The 22,835-nt window shown below is 40.5% G+C and overlaps 1 protein-coding gene across 1 annotated transcript in view; it reads left to right on the top strand.

Moving 5' to 3' along the window:
• Window positions 1-22,835, top strand: part of LOC131129878 (collagen alpha-1(XXIV) chain-like) — an 80,315-nt gene that overhangs the window by 39,882 nt on the left and 17,598 nt on the right. Inside the window, exons 22-44 of the mRNA XM_058073812.1 lie at window positions 302-346; window positions 795-848; window positions 1,376-1,420; window positions 4,734-4,787; window positions 5,941-5,994; window positions 8,709-8,762; window positions 8,883-8,936; window positions 11,991-12,044; window positions 12,143-12,187; window positions 12,986-13,030; window positions 15,102-15,155; window positions 15,689-15,742; window positions 15,822-15,875; window positions 16,073-16,126; window positions 17,431-17,484; window positions 18,316-18,423; window positions 19,165-19,218; window positions 19,306-19,413; window positions 20,248-20,301; window positions 21,768-21,821; window positions 21,959-22,015; window positions 22,247-22,300; window positions 22,700-22,753. Coding sequence (XP_057929795.1) covers window positions 302-346; window positions 795-848; window positions 1,376-1,420; window positions 4,734-4,787; window positions 5,941-5,994; window positions 8,709-8,762; window positions 8,883-8,936; window positions 11,991-12,044; window positions 12,143-12,187; window positions 12,986-13,030; window positions 15,102-15,155; window positions 15,689-15,742; window positions 15,822-15,875; window positions 16,073-16,126; window positions 17,431-17,484; window positions 18,316-18,423; window positions 19,165-19,218; window positions 19,306-19,413; window positions 20,248-20,301; window positions 21,768-21,821; window positions 21,959-22,015; window positions 22,247-22,300; window positions 22,700-22,753 — 1,317 coding nt within the window. The remainder of the gene's footprint in view (window positions 1-301; window positions 347-794; window positions 849-1,375; window positions 1,421-4,733; window positions 4,788-5,940; window positions 5,995-8,708; window positions 8,763-8,882; window positions 8,937-11,990; window positions 12,045-12,142; window positions 12,188-12,985; window positions 13,031-15,101; window positions 15,156-15,688; window positions 15,743-15,821; window positions 15,876-16,072; window positions 16,127-17,430; window positions 17,485-18,315; window positions 18,424-19,164; window positions 19,219-19,305; window positions 19,414-20,247; window positions 20,302-21,767; window positions 21,822-21,958; window positions 22,016-22,246; window positions 22,301-22,699; window positions 22,754-22,835) is intronic.

Below are 22,835 nucleotides of genomic sequence, written 5' to 3'. Positions count from 1 at the left end.
CGGTGGAAGAAAACCATACACGTTTTTCTCTGGTTTTGTTCTTGTGGAAGCTTGTTGAATTTTGTCGTTGTTGATTATCGTTATTTAACAACATTCAGTGCTTGGATCTTAGGTACACCTTACCGGCATTGTTAGTATTGGTAATAACGTTACACTTGTAGGTTCAGTTGATGCTAGTATGTCTTCATCAATATTATTCTTATTTCATCCAAATCTATACCTGGTATTACAACAGGAGTGTTTTCACTTTCTTAATCTACTGTACATATCACCTGATGTAATTTGTACTCTCTTTCTGCAGGGCGAAGAAGGCCCTCTTGGCCCACCTGGCAATGCCGGCCCAACTGTAAGCAATATTCTCAATAGAAATAAAACACATGTAAACACGCACACAAAGCATTAGTGTCATTGAGACTCTTGCAATTGGTTTGAATGATAAACCAATCATTAGCTGAGACATATTTTAATCATGAGATTATATATACTGGCTGCACGGCGGACGAGTGGTTAGCGTGCAGGCCACACAGCGAGGAGACCCGAGTTCGATTCCACCCTCTGACACCCTCCCACATTCCAAAAATATGCTAGGTTAAATGGCGACTCCAAATTGTCCATAGGTATGAATGTGAGTGTGAATGGTTGTTTGTCTATATGTGCCCTGTGATTGGCTGGTGACCAGTCCAGGGTGTACCCCACCTCTCGCCCGAAAACAGCTGGGATGTAAACGGTAGAAAATGAATGAATGAATGAATGATATATACTGAATGCATACTGCTCTTTGTATATCCTTATAGGGAAGGCCAGGAAGGAAAGGTTACATCGGTGAACCGGGTCCAGATGGTGTGTTGGTAAGTCTACTTTCTTAACTCGACAACACAGCAGGGGGTGCATATTCTGCCACATTTTTACCCTTTTTGTGGAGTGGATCAGGAGCAGATAAGTCCAAATTGTTTTCATCACAGTTTTCTGTCGTCTGCCTTCTCCAGTAGCTTAGCGTTTGGGAAAAATTGATGATGCAAAGCAAAAGAAAAAAGTGCAAGTTCATCCGTTTTTGCTTGCTGCTTATTTCAATTTTTTGACCTTATAGATGAGACTTAAAGTTTAGGAAAGGGGAGTTTCTCAAACCCGTATAATCGTTTTCCATTCTAACGCTCTACTTCTTACTTCCTTAAGATCCAATAGTGCTAAATGTAAATTATTGCACTTTTTTTCAACTGGTCTTAACATTTTTTAATCAGCAGTGTATGTTATTGCATTGTGTGTGTTCCCTTTTAAGACACTGCGATTCATGCACTGATGTTTGAGCTAATAACAGACAAATGATTATAATTGCAGGAAGCTAATCAGTCTGCTGTTTGGTGTTTTCGTCTTGCAGGGAGAGAAAGGGGACATTGGGAATGTTGGAAAAGTCGGACCACAAGTGAGTTGCTTTGATACTTAGAATGCACAGGACTCGGCGTAATTAAATGTTATCCTGTTGTGGAATTTAATTTTTCTTTTTGAAAAATGTGTTAAATATACACCGATGATGATATGATTTGAATGTCCTTTTCGAGTTAGTGTTTTCATCATGAATTTGGCAGAAATACCACAGCAAAATGCCATACTAAAAGATCCTTTGACGGCTTTCATGTTTGATTGTACTCTGCCAAAATATGTGTCATGCTTTGTTGTTGCCAAGAAACATACATACGTCATCTCAGTTCTTCTCAAATAGCAGGGTGGGATGGATTGGGGGGGTGTTTAGTTCTTGTCTAAAGACAGTTCATGGCTTTATTCATTTAGCAACTCTTGCAGTGGTTTGTACGGAGAGATAAATAAATACATATTATCTGGGGGTGTGAAAAAAAAATGTCATCTGGGGGAGCATAACAGAAAATAATTGAGAACCATTGGTGTATATCGAAAACATATTTTGTGAGCAATGTTACGAAGCAAATCAGCTGTTTTGGGTTAACCCTTACAGCTGCCTCACTTACTTCAATATGTAAAGGCCATTGTTGACTAGTGTAGGTTAAACAGAGGCCGATGGGGTTTTTTTCGGCCATTAAAGTGTTTCATCTCAGTTTTCACAGAGTTGTGTATTTCAGCCAATTTCACTTAGCCGCCGTGTTCCATTTAAGTCTGCTCCCCAGTGCACGGCTTCTTAAAGCGCCCGTACATTGACATCCACCTCATGTCAACCTCTCTGCTTTCATTTTCCTGGCAGAGACTCATTTTGGACTGACACATGTGCACAAGAAACAGGGTTGTGTCAGGCAAAAAAGCTTTTGAAAGGTTAATGTTCATGAGTATATCTTGACTTCAAAATCTCTTGTTAGACATGCTGTCATTACAGAAACCCATTTACAACCATCTCCTACTGGGAAATGAGACTGGGTGCCACAGTGTACCATTTCTTTTCCTAATTATGGGATTTGTGGTCAATGTTGAGAAAGCCACTATGCCTGCAGGCTGCATCCCCTCTCAGACGCTCATCTTTTAAATCCGCTGCTTTTTACTTACATCCAGCATGAAAATCCCCTTTAGATGGTGCTACGTAAGTGACTTTGTGGCTGTCAGTTGTTTTAGTTGAGCTCAGGAATGGAAATTGGATCAAAAGTGCTTCACCTTTATCGTAGCGGTCTGTTTCTTGTCTTTGACTGTTCATGTTTTCTTGAGTTAGCTTACATTTAGTAGACACCACTGGAAAAAAAAAACAGTATCGGACTGAAAAGTACGTATGAATAATAATAAATAATACCCCACCTCATAACAGTTCCCTATCATTACTTACAATTTAGCTTTTTGTTCTCATCACCTTTTGTATACACAAAACATGCTGATTTCACATATCTGTCTAAATCTGTGCTAGTGAGAACTTCGTTTTTGATGATCCAACCACCTCACAGGTGTGGCATATCAAGACGCTGATGAGTCAGCATGATTACTCCACAGGTGTGCTTTTGGCTTGCCACAACAAAAAGACCACTGAATGTCATTTTAAATGGAATGACACTAAGTAAGCCAGTAAGTGGGTGGCACGGCAATCGAGTGGTTAGCGCGCAGACCTGACAGCTCGGAGACCAGGGTTCAATTCCACCCTCGGCCATCTCTGTGTGGTGTTTGCATGTTCTCCCCGTGCATGCGTGGGTTTTCTCCGGGTACTCCGGTTTCCTCCCACATTCCAAAAACATGCTAGGTTAATTGGCGACTCCAAATTGTCCATAGGTATGAATGCGAGTGTGAATGGTTGTTTGTCTATATGTGCCCTGTGATTGGCTGGCGACCAGTCCAGGGTGTACCCCGCCTCTCGCCCAAAGCACCCCCGCAACCCTTGTGAGGAAAAGCGGTAGAAAATGAATGAATGAATGAATGAAGCCAATAAGTCTTAATCACCAGAAATGAAAGGATACGCGTCGTTCCACAGACTACAGTCGTTCCTCGCCACGTCTTGCTCCTTATTTCATGTTTAACAAAATAATAATATATATACATTGATAAATAAACCCTGCTCTTTGTTGTTTAAAACGGCCCCATCATCAGTAAAAAGAATATTTAAGCATTTCTAAGCACAAAAATGATCAAATGAGCTAAAACAGACCACTGAACATAAGGCATTCAAAAGACACATACAAATATGTTGTGAATGATATGTAGTATTCTACCTTGGTCACTAGATATCAGTAATGTTAATGTAATGTTCCGTGAGACACCCAAGCACCAGCCTATCCCAGCTGTCTTTGGGCGAGAGGCGGGGTACACCCTGGACTGGTCGCCAGCCAATCACAGGGCACATATAGACAAACAACCATTCACACTCACATTCATACCTATGGACAATTTGGAGTCGCCAATTAACCTAGCATGTTTTTGAAATGTGGGAGGAAACCGGAGTACCCGGAGAAAACCCACGCATGCACGGGGAGAACATGCAAACTCCACACAGAGATGGCCGAGGGTGGAATTGAACACAAGCACACGACCGCCATGCCGCCCATAAGTAATGTTCAGTAACGTTAATGTAATGTTCTGTGAGACACCCAAGCACCAGACTTTTGCAGGTTTGAATCATCTCACAAAAGGCACAATAATACCTAATAAAAATGTAACAATCATACATTCTAATGTTAAAACTCTGAACCCATGATGTCACTTCCTGTCCGCCCGCCACTCTGTTGTCTTAGCACCCGAACACATTTATAGCAACACACAATACAAGACTTCTTATTTATGTCTAAATACTTTATTATTATAATATGATATTGCAGATCTGTGTATTGAAGTTCATAAATAGGTTTTCTATGCTAGAACTATGAAAGTTCTCATCTAAGTTTGTGGGATTACTGTATAGGTTGATCTCAAAATATTTTTTTTGCGCTTTCTATGTGTGTTATGAAAGGATGAATGAATGAAGTTGTTATGTACAAAAACTCAAAGACTCATGTTTGAAATCTTTTCTCATTTTGCCCCCTTCGAGATGTGTTATTGTAGGTGGTATTGTTCATTATTTTGATTAATTTTGTTATCATTCACTTTAACATACTTCGCACTTCATGGGTCAGCTCACAGCCTTATCCTTGAGCCAATAGCCCCACCTTATTGCTTACAAAAGCATTGCGTAGCATTCTGTGACCTCTTGCATTCCAAGTGTCTTAACAGATTGGGAAATAACCCATAGATGAGTGAATATCAGGCTCTCACGTTGGCATACTTTCTTTCAATACCCTTTTGAAATGGCTCTTTCTCTCCAGGGTCCTGTTGGCCTGATCGGGATAGCTGGTGTGATAGGAGTTCCTGGTGAAAAGGTAAGGCGCGTGTTTTGCTTCCATTATGCTGTCAATAAGCATCAGCCGTTTTCTTGTCAGTTTCAGACCCCCTGTAATTAGGGCCGTGTTAAGTAGCCATAAACGGAGGCCCCATAGGCCCCTGAACACACGCCTTAGATAAACAGTCAACACTCTCATGTCCATATCAAAAACAATATTGTCACAGGTGTCATAATGACGGCTTTTTGTCCCATTTTGTTGTGTATGGGGAGGGATAAAATGACAATTTAGCTTGGACACATCACAAGGAGAACTTCAAAAACGGATGTTCATCCAATTTCTACTGAATTACTAGACAAAGGTAGAGCTGCAACAATTAATCGATCGTTAATCGATTATCCAATTGAGTTTTTATTTCAATATGTAAATATCCTCTGATTTCAGCCTCTCAAATGTGAAAATTTCCTAATTTATTGAGCTTCTTTTCCGATATGTGGCGGACCCAACCACTAATTGTTGCAGTTCGCTTCATATTGTGTTTTTTTTAATTTGATTAATTGATTAATCGGTTATTTAATTAATTTTTAGTTGCAACTTCTTGTCTCTTAGGTTTAGTCAAAGTCATGAAAGTAACAGTCCATTATTGATCTCTTTCCTTTCTGGTTTCCGAACACCCCCCCTGCCCCCCCCCCCCCACTCACACACACACACACACATCCTTTTCAGAAGCACTTTGTGTGTCAGAACATGTTCCTGTGATGTGAAGCCGCTCACTTGTCAAACGATTCCTCTTAAGCAAAAAACCTCCTCCTCCTCCTTCAGGCTGTTAGGGCCAAGCATACCTTGACAGCCTGAAAATTCCTTTCACATCATGCAATATCCATATATTATTTCAGTAGCACCTCCTGGATTTGGTTTCCAGGGATTTCTCAAATATTCCAAACATTGTTTAATACAGAGCTGTTCAGCGGATGCATGTAGAGTCATGAAACTTTGTAAGTGCAGAACTTCTCACCCAACCTCAAGAAACCTGAAACAAACTAAAGCAACCAGCTGTCTACCTGACCCTTTGTACTCCACTTCCATGGCTTTTTACTGAGCAACCAGGTTATGAATCAGCATCGCTGCTGGGGTGACAGGTCATGGTTTCATGATCTCTTGCGTTTTTCAGTTTTACTGTTGTGTTTGACAGGGTGACAGAGGGCCGACTGGTCCAACGGGCCCAGCAGGAGAGAAAGGGCCGAGAGTGAGTATCAATTTGTTCATTTAAAAACTCTGAAGGAACATTGATAAAGTGAAAGTGAAGTATGAAGTGAAATACTCATTGGGATGCAAAAATGGTGACCATCATCAAGGATAAAGATGGTATTCTTACATTTTTTAAGAAGTGAAAGGATTTTCTAACATGAAATGGACCGTGATAACTGGAAACGTCCTCCTCCCGAGAAGCCTGTCTCTCCCTTCCTTGCAACAAAAACAGTTAACAGTTGCCTCTTTTTAAAGAAAAGAGAAAGAAAAAAAGTAGTCTTTCCTTGTTGTATTTTGTCTTTCATGTGGATATAACTTTATATACGTAGATATAACTTTCGACGTATGCTAAAACTTAACTCTACCCAACGCAGTCATCAGAACAGAACTTGTTCGGATATGATGTGAAATTCTCATTGGGATGCAAAAATGGTGACCATCATCAAGGATAAAGATGGTATTCTTGACATTTTTTAAGAAGTGAAAGGATTTTCTACCATGAAATGGACCATGATAATGTGTCATTATTAAAATCGTCCTCCTCCCGACAAGTCTGTCTCTCCCTTCCTTGCAACGCCCCTTTGAGTGCGCAAGACAACAGAAACAGTTAACAGTTGCCTCTTTTTGAAGAAAAGAGAAAGAAAAAAGTAGCCTTTCCTTGCTGTATATACATGTGTCAGTGGGAGTGACGTAGGTATAACTTTCGACGTATGCTAAAACTCAACTCTACCCAACGCAGTCATCAGAACAGAACTTGTTCGGAACCCGAGGTATGAAGTGAAATTCTCATTGGGATGCAAAATTGGTGACCATCATCAAGGATAAAGATGGTATTCTTGACATTTTTAATAAGTGAAAGGATTTTCGACCATGAAATGGACCGTGATAACTGAACAGCAGAGTGTCATTATTAAAAAACGTCCTCCTCCCGAGAAGCCTGTCTCTCCCTTCCTTGCAACGCCCCTTTGAGTGCGCAAAACAACAAAAACAGTTAACAGATGCCTCTTTTTGAAGAAAAGAGAAAGAAAAAAGTAGCTTTTCCTTGTTGTATTTTGTCTTTCATATGTCAGTGGGATTGACGTAGATATAACTTTCGACATACGTATGCTAAAACTTAACTCTACCCAACGCAGTCATCAGAACAGAACTTGTTTGGAACCCGAGGGCCATCTGTAGTTTTTTAATGGTATTACGGTGCTGTAGGTCGGGGTGGTCACACAAAACTCCCCCAGAAATACTAAAAATGACTCGTTTTATAGTGAAATAATAACCGACAAATCAGTAGTCTCGTGCATCCATCATTTTAAATGGAATGACACTCAGTAAGCCAGTAAGTCTTAATCACCAGAAATGGAAGGATACGCGTTGTTCCACAGACTACAGTCGTCCCTCGCCATGTCTTGCTCCTTATTTCATGTTTAACAAAATAATAATATATACATTGATAAATAAACCATGCTGTTTGTTGTTGAAAACGGCCCCATCATTAGTAAAAAGAATATTTAAGCATTTCTAAGCACAAAAATGACCAAATGAGCTAAAACAGACCACTGAACATAAGGCATTCAAAAGACACATACAAATACGTTGTGAATGATATATAGTATTCTACCTTGGTCACTAGATGTCAGTAATGTTAATGTAATGTTCCGTGAGACACCCAAGCACCAGACTTGATCACTTTTTTGCAGGTTTGAATCATGTCACAAAAGGCACAATAATCCCTAATAAAAAGTAACGATAATACATTCTACATCATCAGAACAGAACTTGTTCAGAACCCAAGGGCCATCTGTAGTTTTTTAATGATATTACGGTGCTGTAGGTCAGGGGTGGTCACACAAAACTCCTCCAGAAATAGTAAAAATGACTTGTTTTATTGTGAAATAATAACCAACAAATCAGTAGTCTAGTGCATCCATCCTCGCGGTATCTCCTGTAAAACTGTAGAGTGGTACAGTACTTTCCGACATTGCTCAGTTTCCAGGGGCCTCCGTCTCTTGACTCCATCTCTGAGACTTTTGGGCACCCGTCCTGACCTAGTTGGATTAAGATCGGCTGGAATGATGGTTGGCTGCTAGTGGGAATGACTAATCTGGCAGCTGAATGAATAGCGAGATGATCAAAACACTCTGCTTGTATCTGTATCTCACTGTGAAGCGGAGCTTTGTGACTTATGTAAGGATGACATGGAATATTATTCTAAGATGGAATAGCCAGATTAGCGTGGACTGTCGGCTCTGGACTATATGTCACCACCACCACCCCCACCATCACCACCACCAGCACCAGCACATTTCAGTGCAGTGCTCCTGTCAACTGGAATTCTGTTTTCATTCAGTACCCATTTGCAAGCTTTAGTTTATTTCGGAAAATTTCCTGTGGTGTATCATAATCTGTTCCATTTAATCGATCACTTTTTACTGCATAGTCTAACCACACATGTTTTTTCCCCTATATTATTAAATATGCTAAATATGATTCATTTGTATATAGATATAAATCAGTATATAGATTGTTATATTGTACTGTTATTATTATAGCTTTGGGGACTCAACCTCAGGTTCACACAGAATCAGTCGCACCTCCTTTTCAGTGTGAGCCCAGGGTAAATCCCTGAAAGTGATTATTGACAATTACATTTTGAAATGTCGTTAATGCAACATACTATATACATGAAATGTAAGACATATTTTCTATCATCCGTAAAAGGGGTATCCAGGGTTGCCTGGGAGTCCCGGGGACATCGGCATGCAAGGTCCAACTGTAAGTGTCATATCCTCATCAATGCTGTTTGATTCTTTGTATTTGTACATAAAGTTTGTTTTGTTAACTATTTTGGTTCCACTTCTCATCATTTGCTTATTTATTTATTTTTGCTCACAGGGTCCGATGGGGCAAAGTGGGAATCCTGGGAGTTCTGGTCCAAAGGGTCGTAGGGTAAGACCTGTACTTGTTACAGGAGAATGTGTTGCATACTTTCTTTAAGTAGTCTTGACGTTCCATTAACATCAGACAGATATATTTGGTGAAATGATCAAAGATTGTTTATTATTAGACCTTATTAAGTTGTGCATGAGTACTGTTTTAGGCAGCCAATGAGGATATAGTGGTTGGACTGTTGGGACATCATCTGCCCAAGTAGGTGTAGAATGGGTTTCATGCACTCGTACTACAGTACGCTGTATTTATTTTACCTCCCAAGAAGAAGGTCTTTTACCTTTGGCTTGTCCAATTACTGGTCACCACAGTGGATCAGGTGTTCAAGTACCTTCATATTCCCCCTTCTGCAGCATCCTTCGACCAATATCCTGACCTCTTCGTTGTTTCAGACCTGCCTTCTCCAGATCATAAACTGGGGCTGGTCTCACAACAGTACTCCTGGCGCTCTTCTCCACACACTCCAACCTCCCTGCACTTCTTTAGTTTGTTCTTTAGTTTCTTTAGCTTTTTCTTTAGCTTTTTTCCACACTCTCCATTGCTTTGAATGGTTGACCACCTCATCCACGTTCCTCTACACCTTGCATCCTCACATTTGACTTACTTAACTTAATATCCATAGGTCTCTGTCCCTTGAGGCGTCCACAAATTTCATCCACTTGTCTCTGTCCATGGTTATGATCTTGGTTTGTGGCACCATTCTTTGATGTCATCAAGCCATTTTCTCTTGGGTCTGCTTCAATTGTTGCCAAAGACTGCTGATTTGACTCGTCTACGGTCTGGCATTCTGCAGACCTCCTCACAGTTCCACCTGATACTCTTTCATTGACTCACTAACTCCATTTTGCTATGACTTGACCTCCATTTGTCTCCTCTCCAGCTCATTTCTCCACCTGTCCAGGTTTTTGTCGTCCTTCTCTTTGCTATCACGGCAGATCACAATGTCATCTTCAAACATTATTATATTATATGTCAATCTGTCAATTACCAGAGCATCGCCAGCACATCACAACTGCTGTCCTGCTGCACTCATACATTTCATATAGAACCCTAACATGCAAGCCCTCGTACCTTAACCTGCCAATGTTGTTAATAAAACAGTGTTCATCAAGCAACACGTCTAATATTTATCTCCAGTGCATAAATGTTTGCAATACACAAAGTGGACAGCGTCAACATTATTTTCTTGAAGAGTCAATGAGTTCAAACTAACACTTTGGTCTAACCGCTTGAGAGAAGCACATCTTTTAGAATCCTCTTTGATGTCCTTTATAAACTCTTCATTTTGCTTCAAGTGACTTTTATAGGCTGTTTACTTACTTTCTTCCTGGTTAACATTTTGCCAAATGTAACATATGGAAGCACTTATCATGCTGGGGCTTGTGGTGTTTACTAAATTCTATGTACACGGTTGTGGTTGTATTTCCTGTCTAATTGAGCCAAAGTACCTCAGACCATCATCACACATTAGATGAGATACATTTTTTTTTCCTTTTGGAGTATCTAATCTATCTATCTAATCTTTTCATTTGCAGTTAATTCATCTCAAACCTTGAATGTGCGACGGTCTTAAAACTAGCTGTAATGAGCTATAAGCATTATATTTCGCCATGGTCCAATCATCCACCCCCAATGTTACTATGCAGTGTTTGGAAAAATGTATGATTTCAGGGCTATAGCATACTTTCTTAAATATTTTCGTTCCCGAAGATCTCATTTCTTATGTGCATGTTTGATGTGCACGAGACAGCTATGCATGATTGATGTTGGAGAGACATGTTGGAGAGACTATGTTCCTCAGCTGGCTTGGGAACGCCTCGGAATCTGCCAGGAGGAGCTGGACAAAGTAATCGGCGAGAGGGAAGTCTGGGCTTCCCCGCTTAGGCTGCTGCCCCAGCGTTGCGACCTTTGATACGTGGAAGAAGATGAATGAATGGATGTTATTTTGACTTTGGGTTTTGTACTGGATGAAAACATGACTCAATGTTGGTGAAGTTATGACACTTCTTCTAATGAAATTAAAAGTCAAAAGTAGATTAATTTAAGATGACTTTATGATCGGAATCTGATCATTAACAATTTGTTTTATTTTACGATTTTGCTACTACAAAAGTCCATCCATTCATTCATTTTCTTTAGCTTATCTGGGTCAGAGTTACTGATGCAGCAGTCTCAGTGTCTACCCCCTCCTAATAAAAGAGTAAAGAACCAATTTCCTCACTCATTTGAGCCAAGATCTTAGAAGAATTACAGCAAATGACAAACACTGAACCATTTGTCTGAAGTTGACAGTCTTCCAGTGACATCACAGCAATCAGGGACAGTCCGAAAGACTAAATGGTAGCAGATCCTCTGAAGGGAGAAACTTAAAATAGAACGAACTTGACAAAAATCTCTTGATTGCTGGGGATTCCTCAAAGCAAAGAGTGGACAATGGAAAAAGTTGGAGATTTTTATCTTCATACCTGTTACATGGTCAAACAATTGGATACAGTCCTCTCCAAGGGTCTTACTTTAGGGATGATGTTATCCAATCCAATCCACTTTATTTATATAGCATATTTTATAAACAGAGTTTTCAAAGTGCTGCACAGACTAGTAAAATAAAAATGTAAAAATAAAATACAATAAATAAAGGTACAAATTGAATTTAATCCAAAACTAAAAGATCAAATAAGAAATAAAATAGTAAAGTAATATTAAAATATTAAAAACAAGAAGCAAAGCAATAAAAGTATAAAAAATAAAACCAATTAAAATAAAAAGAAAGAACTAAAAGAAACAGGACCAATACAACTCACTCAGATTTAAAAGCCAGAGAATAAAAGTGGGTTTTAAGACGAGACTGAAAGCTTTCAATGTTGGGGGCCTTTTTTACTTGGGAGGGGAGAGAGTTCCATAGCTTGGGGCCAACCACAGAAAAGGCTCGGTCTCCCCTGGTCTTAAGTTTCGTCTTGGGCACCACAAGTTGGAGCTGGCCCTCGGACCTAAGTGACTGAAAGTGACAGATGCAAACTGTACATTGTTTCATTTGTGACGTTGTGTCACCCACAGGGGCCTCAAGGTCCTGATGGCCTACTGGGAGAACCGGGACCTGAAGGTACCAAGGTAAACATAGCCAAATATGTGCCTAAATGTTAACTGAAATATATGTATATGTGTTCTTTTTCATTATATATGTCATATATTTTAATTTTCTCTTTTAGGGTGAAAGAGGTGACACTGGGACAAAAGGAGAACCCGGATTCATAGTACGTTTAAGTACATCTGCCTTGTTACGGCAATTTCCTGATCGCATTGTACCCGAGGAAAAAGAACAGAAATGATTCTATTTCAAAGTAGATGACATCCTAAGTTGTTTGTGCTTACAAGTATGTAACATCTTCAGCCATTTATATTCAGATGAAGGATATCCTCTAACTAAAAGACCCCCTTTATCTCCAGCCAAGTGTAATGATTGGCATTAAAAAAAGGCATCATCCTGTAGCATCGTTAACAAGCATGTGTTTTGAAGATGCATCCTGGAAACCACATGGCTACCACATATTGTTCCAAACATTAGCTCTGCTAAGTATAATGGACCTCTGGAAACAGCAGTGAGACTTTAATCTTTATTGAACGTTCCTCCTCTGATATAAACACTTTTAACTAAAGGCTATATAGGAAACACTGACTAATAATGTCTAGCTAGGTGCAACACATGCAAGGTGAGCTTGTTGTGTAGGTGCAGTGCACTTCTCAAGGGTTGCAATATTATCAGCAGATGCATTTTATTTTGTGGCTGTGCTGTGTGCATACATACATACTTTACTTACATACATACATGGTCATCTGGAACCACAAATCCATTTCTCTGAAGTAAAAGTGTTGAGTAGTGAAAACATAACAATACAATTTGTGTTGATACTATGTTTGTACACAGCAATAATTACTTACACATAGTACAATTATTTATGTTTGGGGTGATGCATTTAGTCAAGACATGATGTAGTCAGTAAATTCAACTATTCAAATATATTAAAATACTGTACCCATTTCTCTCATTCAAGGGCAAAGTTGGCATTCCAGGGGAGAGAGGCCTACCTGGGAAGCCTGTGAGTACTTCTGCATATTTAGTTAAATGTACTGTAGTGAGTATGTGCTTTTTTTTGTTTCTTAGGTGAATCCAATAGACAATAAATGACGATTGCAGTGCAGTCAGGGCCAGTAAGACCTAAACACTATCAGAAGAAACCTAAATTATAGTATTTTTTCCATAAGATTGTGCTTCCAGTAATGTATGTATACATTGGATTTGTTTTGTCCAGTCAGATTTCTGTTTCTATGGGTTGCCATGTCAGTGTAATCTGTCAAGGGCCTTCAGAGTTCGGAGTGCTGGCCCATGTTACTTAAACACTATTAGCAATGGAGTTGTTTCTTTAACCAGTTAGGTTTCAGATCCGCCTCGCAGGGCCAGCTAGCAGGCGTACCAAACTGATTGCTTGATGCCTGACACTCAAAGTTAACAGTGCATTTTGAACGCATCATCACATGAATGCACCTTGTTTAATTGATCCAGATCATTGTTCTGTGCCGTTATATGAACAAATAAGTGACTTTATATATTTTATATAAAATCAGCCTTGGAAAGTTTTTTTTTTCCAGACCAGAGTTTATGAGTGCTTATAAGTGAGTGTGGTGTATTTGTATAATTTTGACGCGGTATTGGTGATGCATTGGGATGCTGAGTCTGCATTGAAGGCCCATGTGTAAAATGCACCACCTGCCCCTGCTATTGACATATTCATTCATTCATTCATTTTCTACTGCTTATCCTCACGAGGGCCGTGGGGGATGCTGGAGCCTATCCCAGCTGTCTTCGGGCGAGAGGCGTTGTACACCCTGGACTGGTCGCCGGCCAATCACAGGGCACATATAGACAAACAACCATTCACACTCACATTCATACCTATGGACAATTTGGAGTCGCCAATTAACCTAGCATGTTTTTGGAATGTGGGAGGAAATCGGAGTACCCGGAGAAAACACACACATGCACGGGGAGAACATGCAAACAAAGATGGCCGAGGGTGGGATTGAACTCGGGTCTCCTAGCTGTGAGGCCTGCGCGCTAACCACTAGACCGCCGTGCAGCCCCATACAAAATCAAAATGTTTGAAATAGAGCAAACAAAATTTTTATTTTAGTATTGTTGGATCACATGTGCACTTCACTGCACTTTAGGCCCAAGTGCTCATTGCAATGCTTTGAAGGTATTCTATGACAGCAAAATATTCAATAGGTCATATCTAGTAATATGAAAATTGAAAACACATTTGATGAACCAGCAGTTTCATTGTGGAAACCTGGTTTCATAGCGCCATCTAGTGTTTGAAACACAACCATCCAGTCTTCTGTAGTCCTTTTCATTAGTTATTTTGGCTGCAGAATAATAATAAAAAATATTTATATATAATATACTACTAGAAATAAAATTCAATTTGACAATTGTTAGTTCAGATTATGTATTTTTTTGGTTGATTTTTTTTTTTCAACAAACTGCTATTTTACTTTATTTTTAATATATTGTTGTTTCGGGGCTGCACGGTGACCGAGTGGTTTGCCGCAGGCTTCACAGCTAGAAGACCCAAGTTCAATTCCACCCTCGGCCATCTCTCTGTGGAATTTGCATGTTCTCCCCGTGCATGCGTGGGTTTTTTCCGGGTACTCCGGTTTCCTCCCACATTCCAAAAACATGCTAGGCTCCAGCACCCCCCGCCCCCCCCCGCGACCCTCGTGAGGATAAGCAGTAGAATATTGTTGATTCATTATGACCAAATTGTCATCAGACAACCACAATGTATTTATGCTCACACTCTACTGAAGTGAATGGAAAAGCATGTTTTTCATTTAATATTACTGTGACTAATGTACACGGTCTATTAGTCCACTCCTTCAATGTTCGACTCAATACTGTTTCAAATTAGCAGCTGGCGAATTCACGTCTGAACTTGTAGACAGACGCTCTCACATCGCCCATCAGACAGCACTGAAATATCAAAACACACTCATCATGTTTGTGGTTTTATTCCTGATGACGATGATGATGAGGAGGAGAGCAAAAGGGGAGCTTGCTTCCATTCTGTGATTACACACATTTGTGATCGGTGCTTTGCATGTTTCCAGGGTAAACCAGGTATTCCAGGAAGTCCTGGGGAGAGGGGCCCCCATGGTGAGGGTGTAAGTAGGCCTTACTTTCCTATCACCACACATCATGAATACCATCTGGAAACTATAATGACACTTTGTGTTGATGTGCATCAAGTAGATGCTTGCTTATGTTGTTTCATGCGGCTTATTATCAGAGTTTGAACTGCCAGAGTGGAAAAAAAAATAAGATTTTTCTTTTGTTTCCTGTTCTCCTTCATACCTTATGCCTCCTCGCTTGGATCTGTCTTGAAGCTTTTAATATTCCTGGAAATAAGCCGAGCCCTGAGGGAAATCAAGAATGTCAAACAATCAAATATTTTCTAGGGCGTGAGGTTTCCATAGTACCAGAGGAGGTATTAGTTATGGATCTCATCTTACTTCAGTCAATGTTATCAGGTTTCCCTGTTTCACTGATGTAATCATGATTGTTTGTGTTTGTTTGGAAATTGTACGTTAGATTTGTGTATTATGTCTGTTCCACTGATTTATCCATGGCTTACATAGGAAGTCAAGTATTGACACTACTCCAGTCAACGTATTTTACAATGTTTGTTCTCTTGCAGGGACCCAGAGGGCCTCTTGGAGAGGCAGGACCCGATGGAGAGCAAGGGCTTGAAGTAACTTTCATTCATTATTTTTCTACTGACTTGTTATTTGTTAGCAGATTTGACTTTTAAGTTCTGATTGCCACTTCAGGGTGGGCCTGGTGTAGAAGGGGAACCGGGTGCCATTGGAGAACCAGGGTTAAAGGTCTGTATGACCCCACAATGTCTCTTTAGCGATGTGGGAAAACCTTAAACATGCTGTTGCAATTTGTACCTGTAATGTAATTATAGATTAATCTAACAATGCCGCACTATCAAGTACTTGTTTGTTGTGAGTGCATGTACACATCTTAGCGTGTTTTGACTGCAGACGGCCTTTTATTCTATGTTGTGACACCACAGGGTGATGCCGGGCCTCCAGGAGATGAAGGGGAGCAGGGACAAGAAGGAATTAGAGTGAGTAGGAATAAACTACAGACTGTATGAATGATATATGATATGTAGTATCATATATATATGTAGTACACTGGACACTAGGTGTCGGTAATGTTACTGTAATGTTTGGTGCAAGTTCATCGCTGCAACAACAGGGTTTTATTGCAGGTTTGAGTTATCTCACAATGCACAATAATCCCTAATAAAAACATGGGTGTTGCGGTCATAATCCACACCAAGCTAAAACTCAGCTCACTTATGTCACTTCCTGTCCACCCTCCACTTAGCTTCCCAAACAGGGCAACACACATGTGCACAAGTCATACAACTTGTAGCCTACTATATTGGATAATACCAGTGTAAAGGTGACTATAGTTCATGTATAGATATTTACAAATTGTATTTAGAAGGTTGTAAACTGGTTTACAATTAAAAAAAATATTCCAATTGTAAATAAGAAATCCTATTTTGCGGAAATTCACTTGTCACGGTCGGGTCTGAAACCAATTAACCATATTAAGCGATTTTTAGTTTTTTGTTTATTAGTTGGGCTGCACAGCAGTTAAGTGGTTAGCGCGCAGACCTCACAGCTAGGAGACCAGGGTTCAATTCCACCCTCGGCCATCTCTGTGTGGAGTTTGCATGTTCTCCCCGTGCATGCGTGGGTTTTCTCCGGGTACTCCGGTTTCCTCCCACATTCCAAAAACATGCTAGGTTAATTGGCGACTCCAAATTGTCCATAGGTATGAATGTGAGTGTGAATGGTTGTTTGTCTATATGTGCCCTGTGATTGGCTGGCCACCAATCCAGGGTGTACCCCGCCTCTCGCCCAAAGACAGCTGGGATAGGCTCCAGCACCCCCGCGACCCTCGTGAGGAAATAGCGGTAGAAAATGAATGAATCAATCAATTTTAGCACCCTGTGATTGGCTGGCGACCAGTTCTGGGTGTACCCCGCCTCTTGCCCGAAGACAGCTGGGATAGGCTCCAGCACCCGTGAGGAAAAAGCGGTAGAAAATGAATGAATGAATGAATTTTAGCACCATTTTTAATAGTCTTTTCAGTCAACAGTCAGGTGTGTGTATAAATGAGCAGTAGGTGGCACCATTGCGCATTTCAAAGTTTATGTCACCTGCCTGAAAAATGAAGAAGCTTTGACAGTTTGTCACATGCTTGATGTGTTTATGTTCACTCTTTGTTTTTTTCGTCTTTTTCCCTGATTAGGGGATCCTCACATCTGATCTGTTTTGATCCGCTTAGTGATTTTTGGCTTGAGCCGTTTATGATAACATATCATATTGTGAGTCTTCTTGTGTGTGTTTTTAGGGTCCTCCTGGTCCACCTGGTGAAGACGGTCCTCAAGGGAAAGACGGTCCCAAGGTGAAGAAAAACTAGTTATGTCACATCAAATCAACCCTAATGCCAAAATGTGTAAAAGTACAGTTTTTATTTGCCATCTAAATGAGATCAACCAAAGAAAATAGTCTTGGGTTAGATCCCTAACGCAAGCTTTATACTGATACTCCAGTGCATTACGTAAATCTGACAGTCAATGTCATACACAGGATTTGAAAGGGATTAGAATTAACAGAATGTTAATCCACAAGGCTTCTTCAGTTTTATAGTTCAAGTGTGGAGTTTGTCTATTTATGTCCCTGATGGTTGTGTCCTTTGGGGGTGGTCACCTTAGCTGTTGCGGCTGTCATTGCTTGTGGATATTCATTGCCTGGTGGCAAAACAGCATGTTGGTGACACTCTTCTGTGGAATGAGACAGTCTTTGGGGGAGAGATGTTTAGAGAGGCCTGTTTATTTTAACATAAATGGCTTCTTTCATTTATTTTCTTTATATTTACCCACAAGGCAGGAGAACGACCGTTTGTGAAGTGGGACAATCGACAACGACCACAACAACTCTATTGTTACCTCTTCCAGAGGACACGCCCACCACAGACATAAATGGGGAAACACCATACTTAAAATTAAGAATTAAAGAAGCCTTTTGAAGTAAAGGTGAAACATCTCCAACAAACAAATTCAACCTTTACCATGATCTGGGTTACTGAGAATGTACATAGATAGACATGTAGCCAGTTTACAGCAGTTTATAGTCTCAATTATCGCCCCTCTTGCTCCTAATATTAAACATCATTATTCACATTATAAGTAAATTGATTCATTTTACTTTGGTCTCCCATTGTGTCACCCATTAGGGTGAGCCTGGTGAGCGGGGACCAGTCGGAGAGCCAGGGGACAAAGGGCTAGAAGGAGACAAAGGACCCCCAGGACCACCTGGACAAGCTGGGAAACAGGGCTTCCGGGTACATATATTTAAGATTTAGAAACAAAGCTGATAGTTAAAACAAATAGAGAGCTGCATTTAGGGAAATATCTTTATTTGAATTTAAAAATGGTCAATTATTTGATTTGAAAGAGGAATACTATGCGTAATGTTCCCACTTTTATGTTACACATAAGGAAATAACATAGGGGCACGGCGGACTAGTGGTTAGCGTGGAGACCTCACAGCTAGGAGACCAGGGTTCAATTCCACCCTCGGCCATCTCTGTGTGGAGTTTGTGGAGTCTCCCCGTGCAAGCGTGGGTTTCTCCGGGTACTCCGGTTTCCTCCCACATTCCAAAAACATGCTAGGTTAATTGGCGACTCCAAATTGTCCATAGGTATGAATGTGAGTGTGAATGGTTGTTTGTCTATATGCGCCCTGTGATTGGCTGGCGACTAGTCCAAGGTGTACCCTGCCTCTCGCCCAAAAGACAGCTGGGATAGGCTCCAGCATTTTCCCAGCTTTTTCCTCACGAGGGTCACGGGAAAAAGCAGTAGAAAATGAATGAATGAATAAGGAAATAAACCTTTGTAGGAACGACAATCTACAGACATGTCTTACTCCAAATAATCACTACCAATATTCCCCAGCAGAGGTCAGCCTTCACTACAAGAAAGCTCAGCACTAGTGGGTAGATAATGATAAATGTCGTTACATTTGATGTATTACATTTGATTTTGTGGAATATGTTATCCATCTAATAAGACCTGTCTTACAGGGACCAGAAGGAAAAGCAGGACCCACAGGGAACCGGGGACGGAGTGGAAAGAAGGTAATAATACACAAAGATATTCCAAACTAGCACCATTCTTGTATGTATGTCCACACACGATGCTGACAAAAGTGTATCTCTGCCCAGGGTGAGAGGGGCCCTCCCGGTGTCGTTGGTGAGCCTGGTGATCGTGGAGGCAATGGCCTGCCAGGCGAGGCGGCTCCGAAAGGGACAAGAGGAACTCGAGGGCCTCCAGTTAGTTTCCACTTTTCTTTATCCTGGTTTGGATTAGTCACATATAGTGTTGAAAATCTGACATGTAAACACAGTACACACATTATTCCACACGTCCCCTAATTGCTGAAACTGCATGAATTCATGTGTATGAGGGCAAAATTATTTCACTAAATTATATGATGTCTAGGCTGCACGGTGGTCGAGTGGTTAGCATGTATAGATATGACCTGGGTTTGAATCTCTGTTTGGCCATCTCTGTTTCTCTGTTTGCATGTTCTCCCCGTGCATTTGTGGGTTTTCTCCGGGTACTCCGGTTTACTCCCACATTCCCAAAACATGCATGTTAGGTTAATTGGCAACTATATTGTCCAGAAGTGTCCACTGTTTGTCTATATGTGCCCTGTGATTGGCTGGTAACCAGTCCAAGGTGTACCCCACCTCTTGCCCAAAGTCAGCTGGAATAGGCTCCAGCATTCCTCCGAGACCCTAACGAGGATAACAGCATCCAAATGAATAAATAGATGGATATATGATGTCTGCAGTCCCGCATGTCTTCAATACTATAAATATTAGATCTGTGTTTTAGTCTTGCGAGAGTAACAAATACAGGAAAAAATCCAGGTGGATGGTATCCATTCCTTGACAAAAACAGCTTTTTAGTCCAAACCCATTTTGAACATGTTGTTATAGGTGTGGAGAAAAGATTTATCTCCCCATCGTAAAACCACAGCATGTGCGTGTCGCTGAAGCCAGAGTTATATTTAGCTAAACCGCAGTGGAGATGAAGAAACACACACACAAAAAAATGACTTATTCACAGTTTATTTTGGTGTATTTTCTTCATTTTTCAAGGGTCAGCCTGGCGTCATGGGCATGGAGGGGCAACCAGGATTGGCAGGATACACAGTGAGTTATTCTACTTGTGGTTTTATAAGAACATGTTTGCACAATGTGAAAAAAAAGAAAACATACTTGACATTCACGGCTCCACAGAACATAACGCTGATCATTTAAAAATTGTGTGAAGTTAAATAAAACATGGTCAGTGTTATATCTTCAAATTCTGGTTAGTGTAACTTGGCTTTGCTGCAATAAAAGGCCACTCCAAAATGTGTGCTTTTACTGTATTTGGGCGGGGGGGTCAAAAAAACAATTGAGTATCTGGTGTGACTACCATTGGCTTGCCAGGAGACATGACCAGGTATTTGACTGTGGTCTGTTGATCCACTCCCGATCAATGGCTGTGCAAAGTTGCTGGATGACAAAACAACAATGGTCCTCAGGATCTTGAACCATGAATGGGCATGGTATCATCAGTAAAATACACTTTTCTTTGTTGTCCATAGAATATGCTTACCCATATTCATCCATGGGTTGAGACTTTGATGAGGATTTTGGCCAAACTAAGGCACACCTGTAATAATAATTATTATGCTGTCCAACTAGCATCTTAATACACCACACCTGTGAAGTGGATGGATTATTTTGGCAAAGGAGAAATGCTTTTCAGTCGATTTAAGGTTCAAGGAAAATTGCACGTTTTGTGGAGTTGCTCATTATTGAGAATCTCTATAGCTGTGATATCAAGCACAATGTGCTCCATGTATCAGAATCACTATCATGGAGACTTACTCGTTCTGTTCAACCTGGGCCAGACCCGGGGCGTCTTTTCAAGTTGATTATGGGTCACTGGAAATAAGTTTTTTAGTGCTAATAATTCTTTATTCTTGCAGTGATGCAGTATTTTAGAGCAGTGTCCACATAGGAACATTCAATTTCTGTCGGCATGACTTGACGAACTCCGACTTAACCTGTTTATCCTAAGAACATACATAAAGTTCTGGATCCACATTTGTTCCATAGTCGTCATGTTCATAAGTTCTCACCAAGTTTTCCATGATGAGCGCTTTCTATGCTATTGTTGTTGACAGAAGTAATAGGAATGGGTGAATCCCTATTTGTTCGAGAACCCTGCCAGCTCGAGGCAGCTATCTAGAATGAATAGAAAAGGGAAACACATGTTCATGTCTCATGTAGGGATTGTGACTAATGGGTAAAATTGCTCCCCAAAAAGTGCAGTTCTTCTTTAAGTAGGGCAGAGTAATTTGCCCTCTACTTTTTTTTTTTTTTGCATGAAGTGATCAATGGTGTATGTAAGTATGCCAAACCCAAAACCTTTGAATAAAGTCCAATGTGTTCATGTAGCACATATTTTAACTACAGCCCCCATTCTATTACAGAATATGAGAAAAATACTTGTCTTTATGGTAAACAATTCTGCTTAGTATTCTGAAAACATTCACTGTGTAAGTATTGTATCAGCTTGTTCCTGTATTGCAACACAATTAGCCTAATAAGGTTTCTCACTTTAGGGTCATGCTGGAAAACTAGGGCCTATTGGACCCCCTGGGCCAAAGGGTGAAAAGGTAACAAGGCCTGAACACGTCTTGTTTTTTTTCAGTTGCTTTTATTTTTATTGACAGAATGCCTAACAGTGTTTAGCCAAAGTCCCAAAGTAAACATTCCTCAGTGTGTAATTGTGAATGTGTTTGCTCAATTCCAGGGTTATCCAGGCGAGGACAATAAGACCCCAGGACTACCAGGGCCCTTAGGTGAACCAGTAGGTCCTTTAAACCTCCTTTCTGAACCCCTACCTTTTGGTTCCGTTCAATCTAAGCTAGAACCATTTATAGTAAAAAAAAAAATGTATAAGTAACGCTAAAATCAAGAACATCCACCAGTTTGCAACAGATATGGCAGATATGGGAGATTACTTATTTGATGCTATGTTTAGATGTCATCAAGATCATACAGTGTGGGACTTCATCAGAGTACATTTGTGTCTAAACAGGGGCCACCAGGACAGCAGGGCGATTGTGGCGAGCCAGGAGATGAAGGGTATCAGGTAGAATCATTTCATTCATATTCTGCAACTTGGGTGAGAGTCGGGGTACACACCACATGTCAATCACAGTACACAAATACACAAACAACCATTCACACGCCCATTTACACCTATGGGCACATTACAGTGCTGTATACAATTAACCAAACAGGGATGTTCCGAGACTGTGGAAGGAAACCGGAGTACCCACAGAGAAAAAGGTCTGAACCACACGGCTGTGAGGCAGATGTGCTAACCACACGACCACCGTGCTACCCGCAGAAAAAAAAAACACCCAACATATTACATAAAAATATTAAATATGACCAGTTTGGTTCTTCCTGCGGTAACCGTACTTATTTACATTACCTTATATGCTTCTGTCACGTTGTCAAGAAATGTAATTCTATTGTGTTTCAGGGACATATTGGTACCACTGGATCTCGCGGGGCCGTTGGATCACCAGGCCTACCTGTAAGTCAGTCACAAATGTCAATGGATCTATGCCCCTGTGTCAATACAAAGCTTATATTATTTGTATTCTGTTGCTATTTTG

The sequence above is a fragment of the Doryrhamphus excisus genome, chromosome 5 (assembly GCF_030265055.1).
Source record: "Doryrhamphus excisus isolate RoL2022-K1 chromosome 5, RoL_Dexc_1.0, whole genome shotgun sequence".
Lineage (NCBI taxonomy): Eukaryota > Metazoa > Chordata > Actinopteri > Syngnathiformes > Syngnathidae > Doryrhamphus > Doryrhamphus excisus.
The sequence above is the reverse complement of the archived record's forward strand: the minus strand, read 5'-3'. Positions and strand labels throughout refer to the sequence as shown.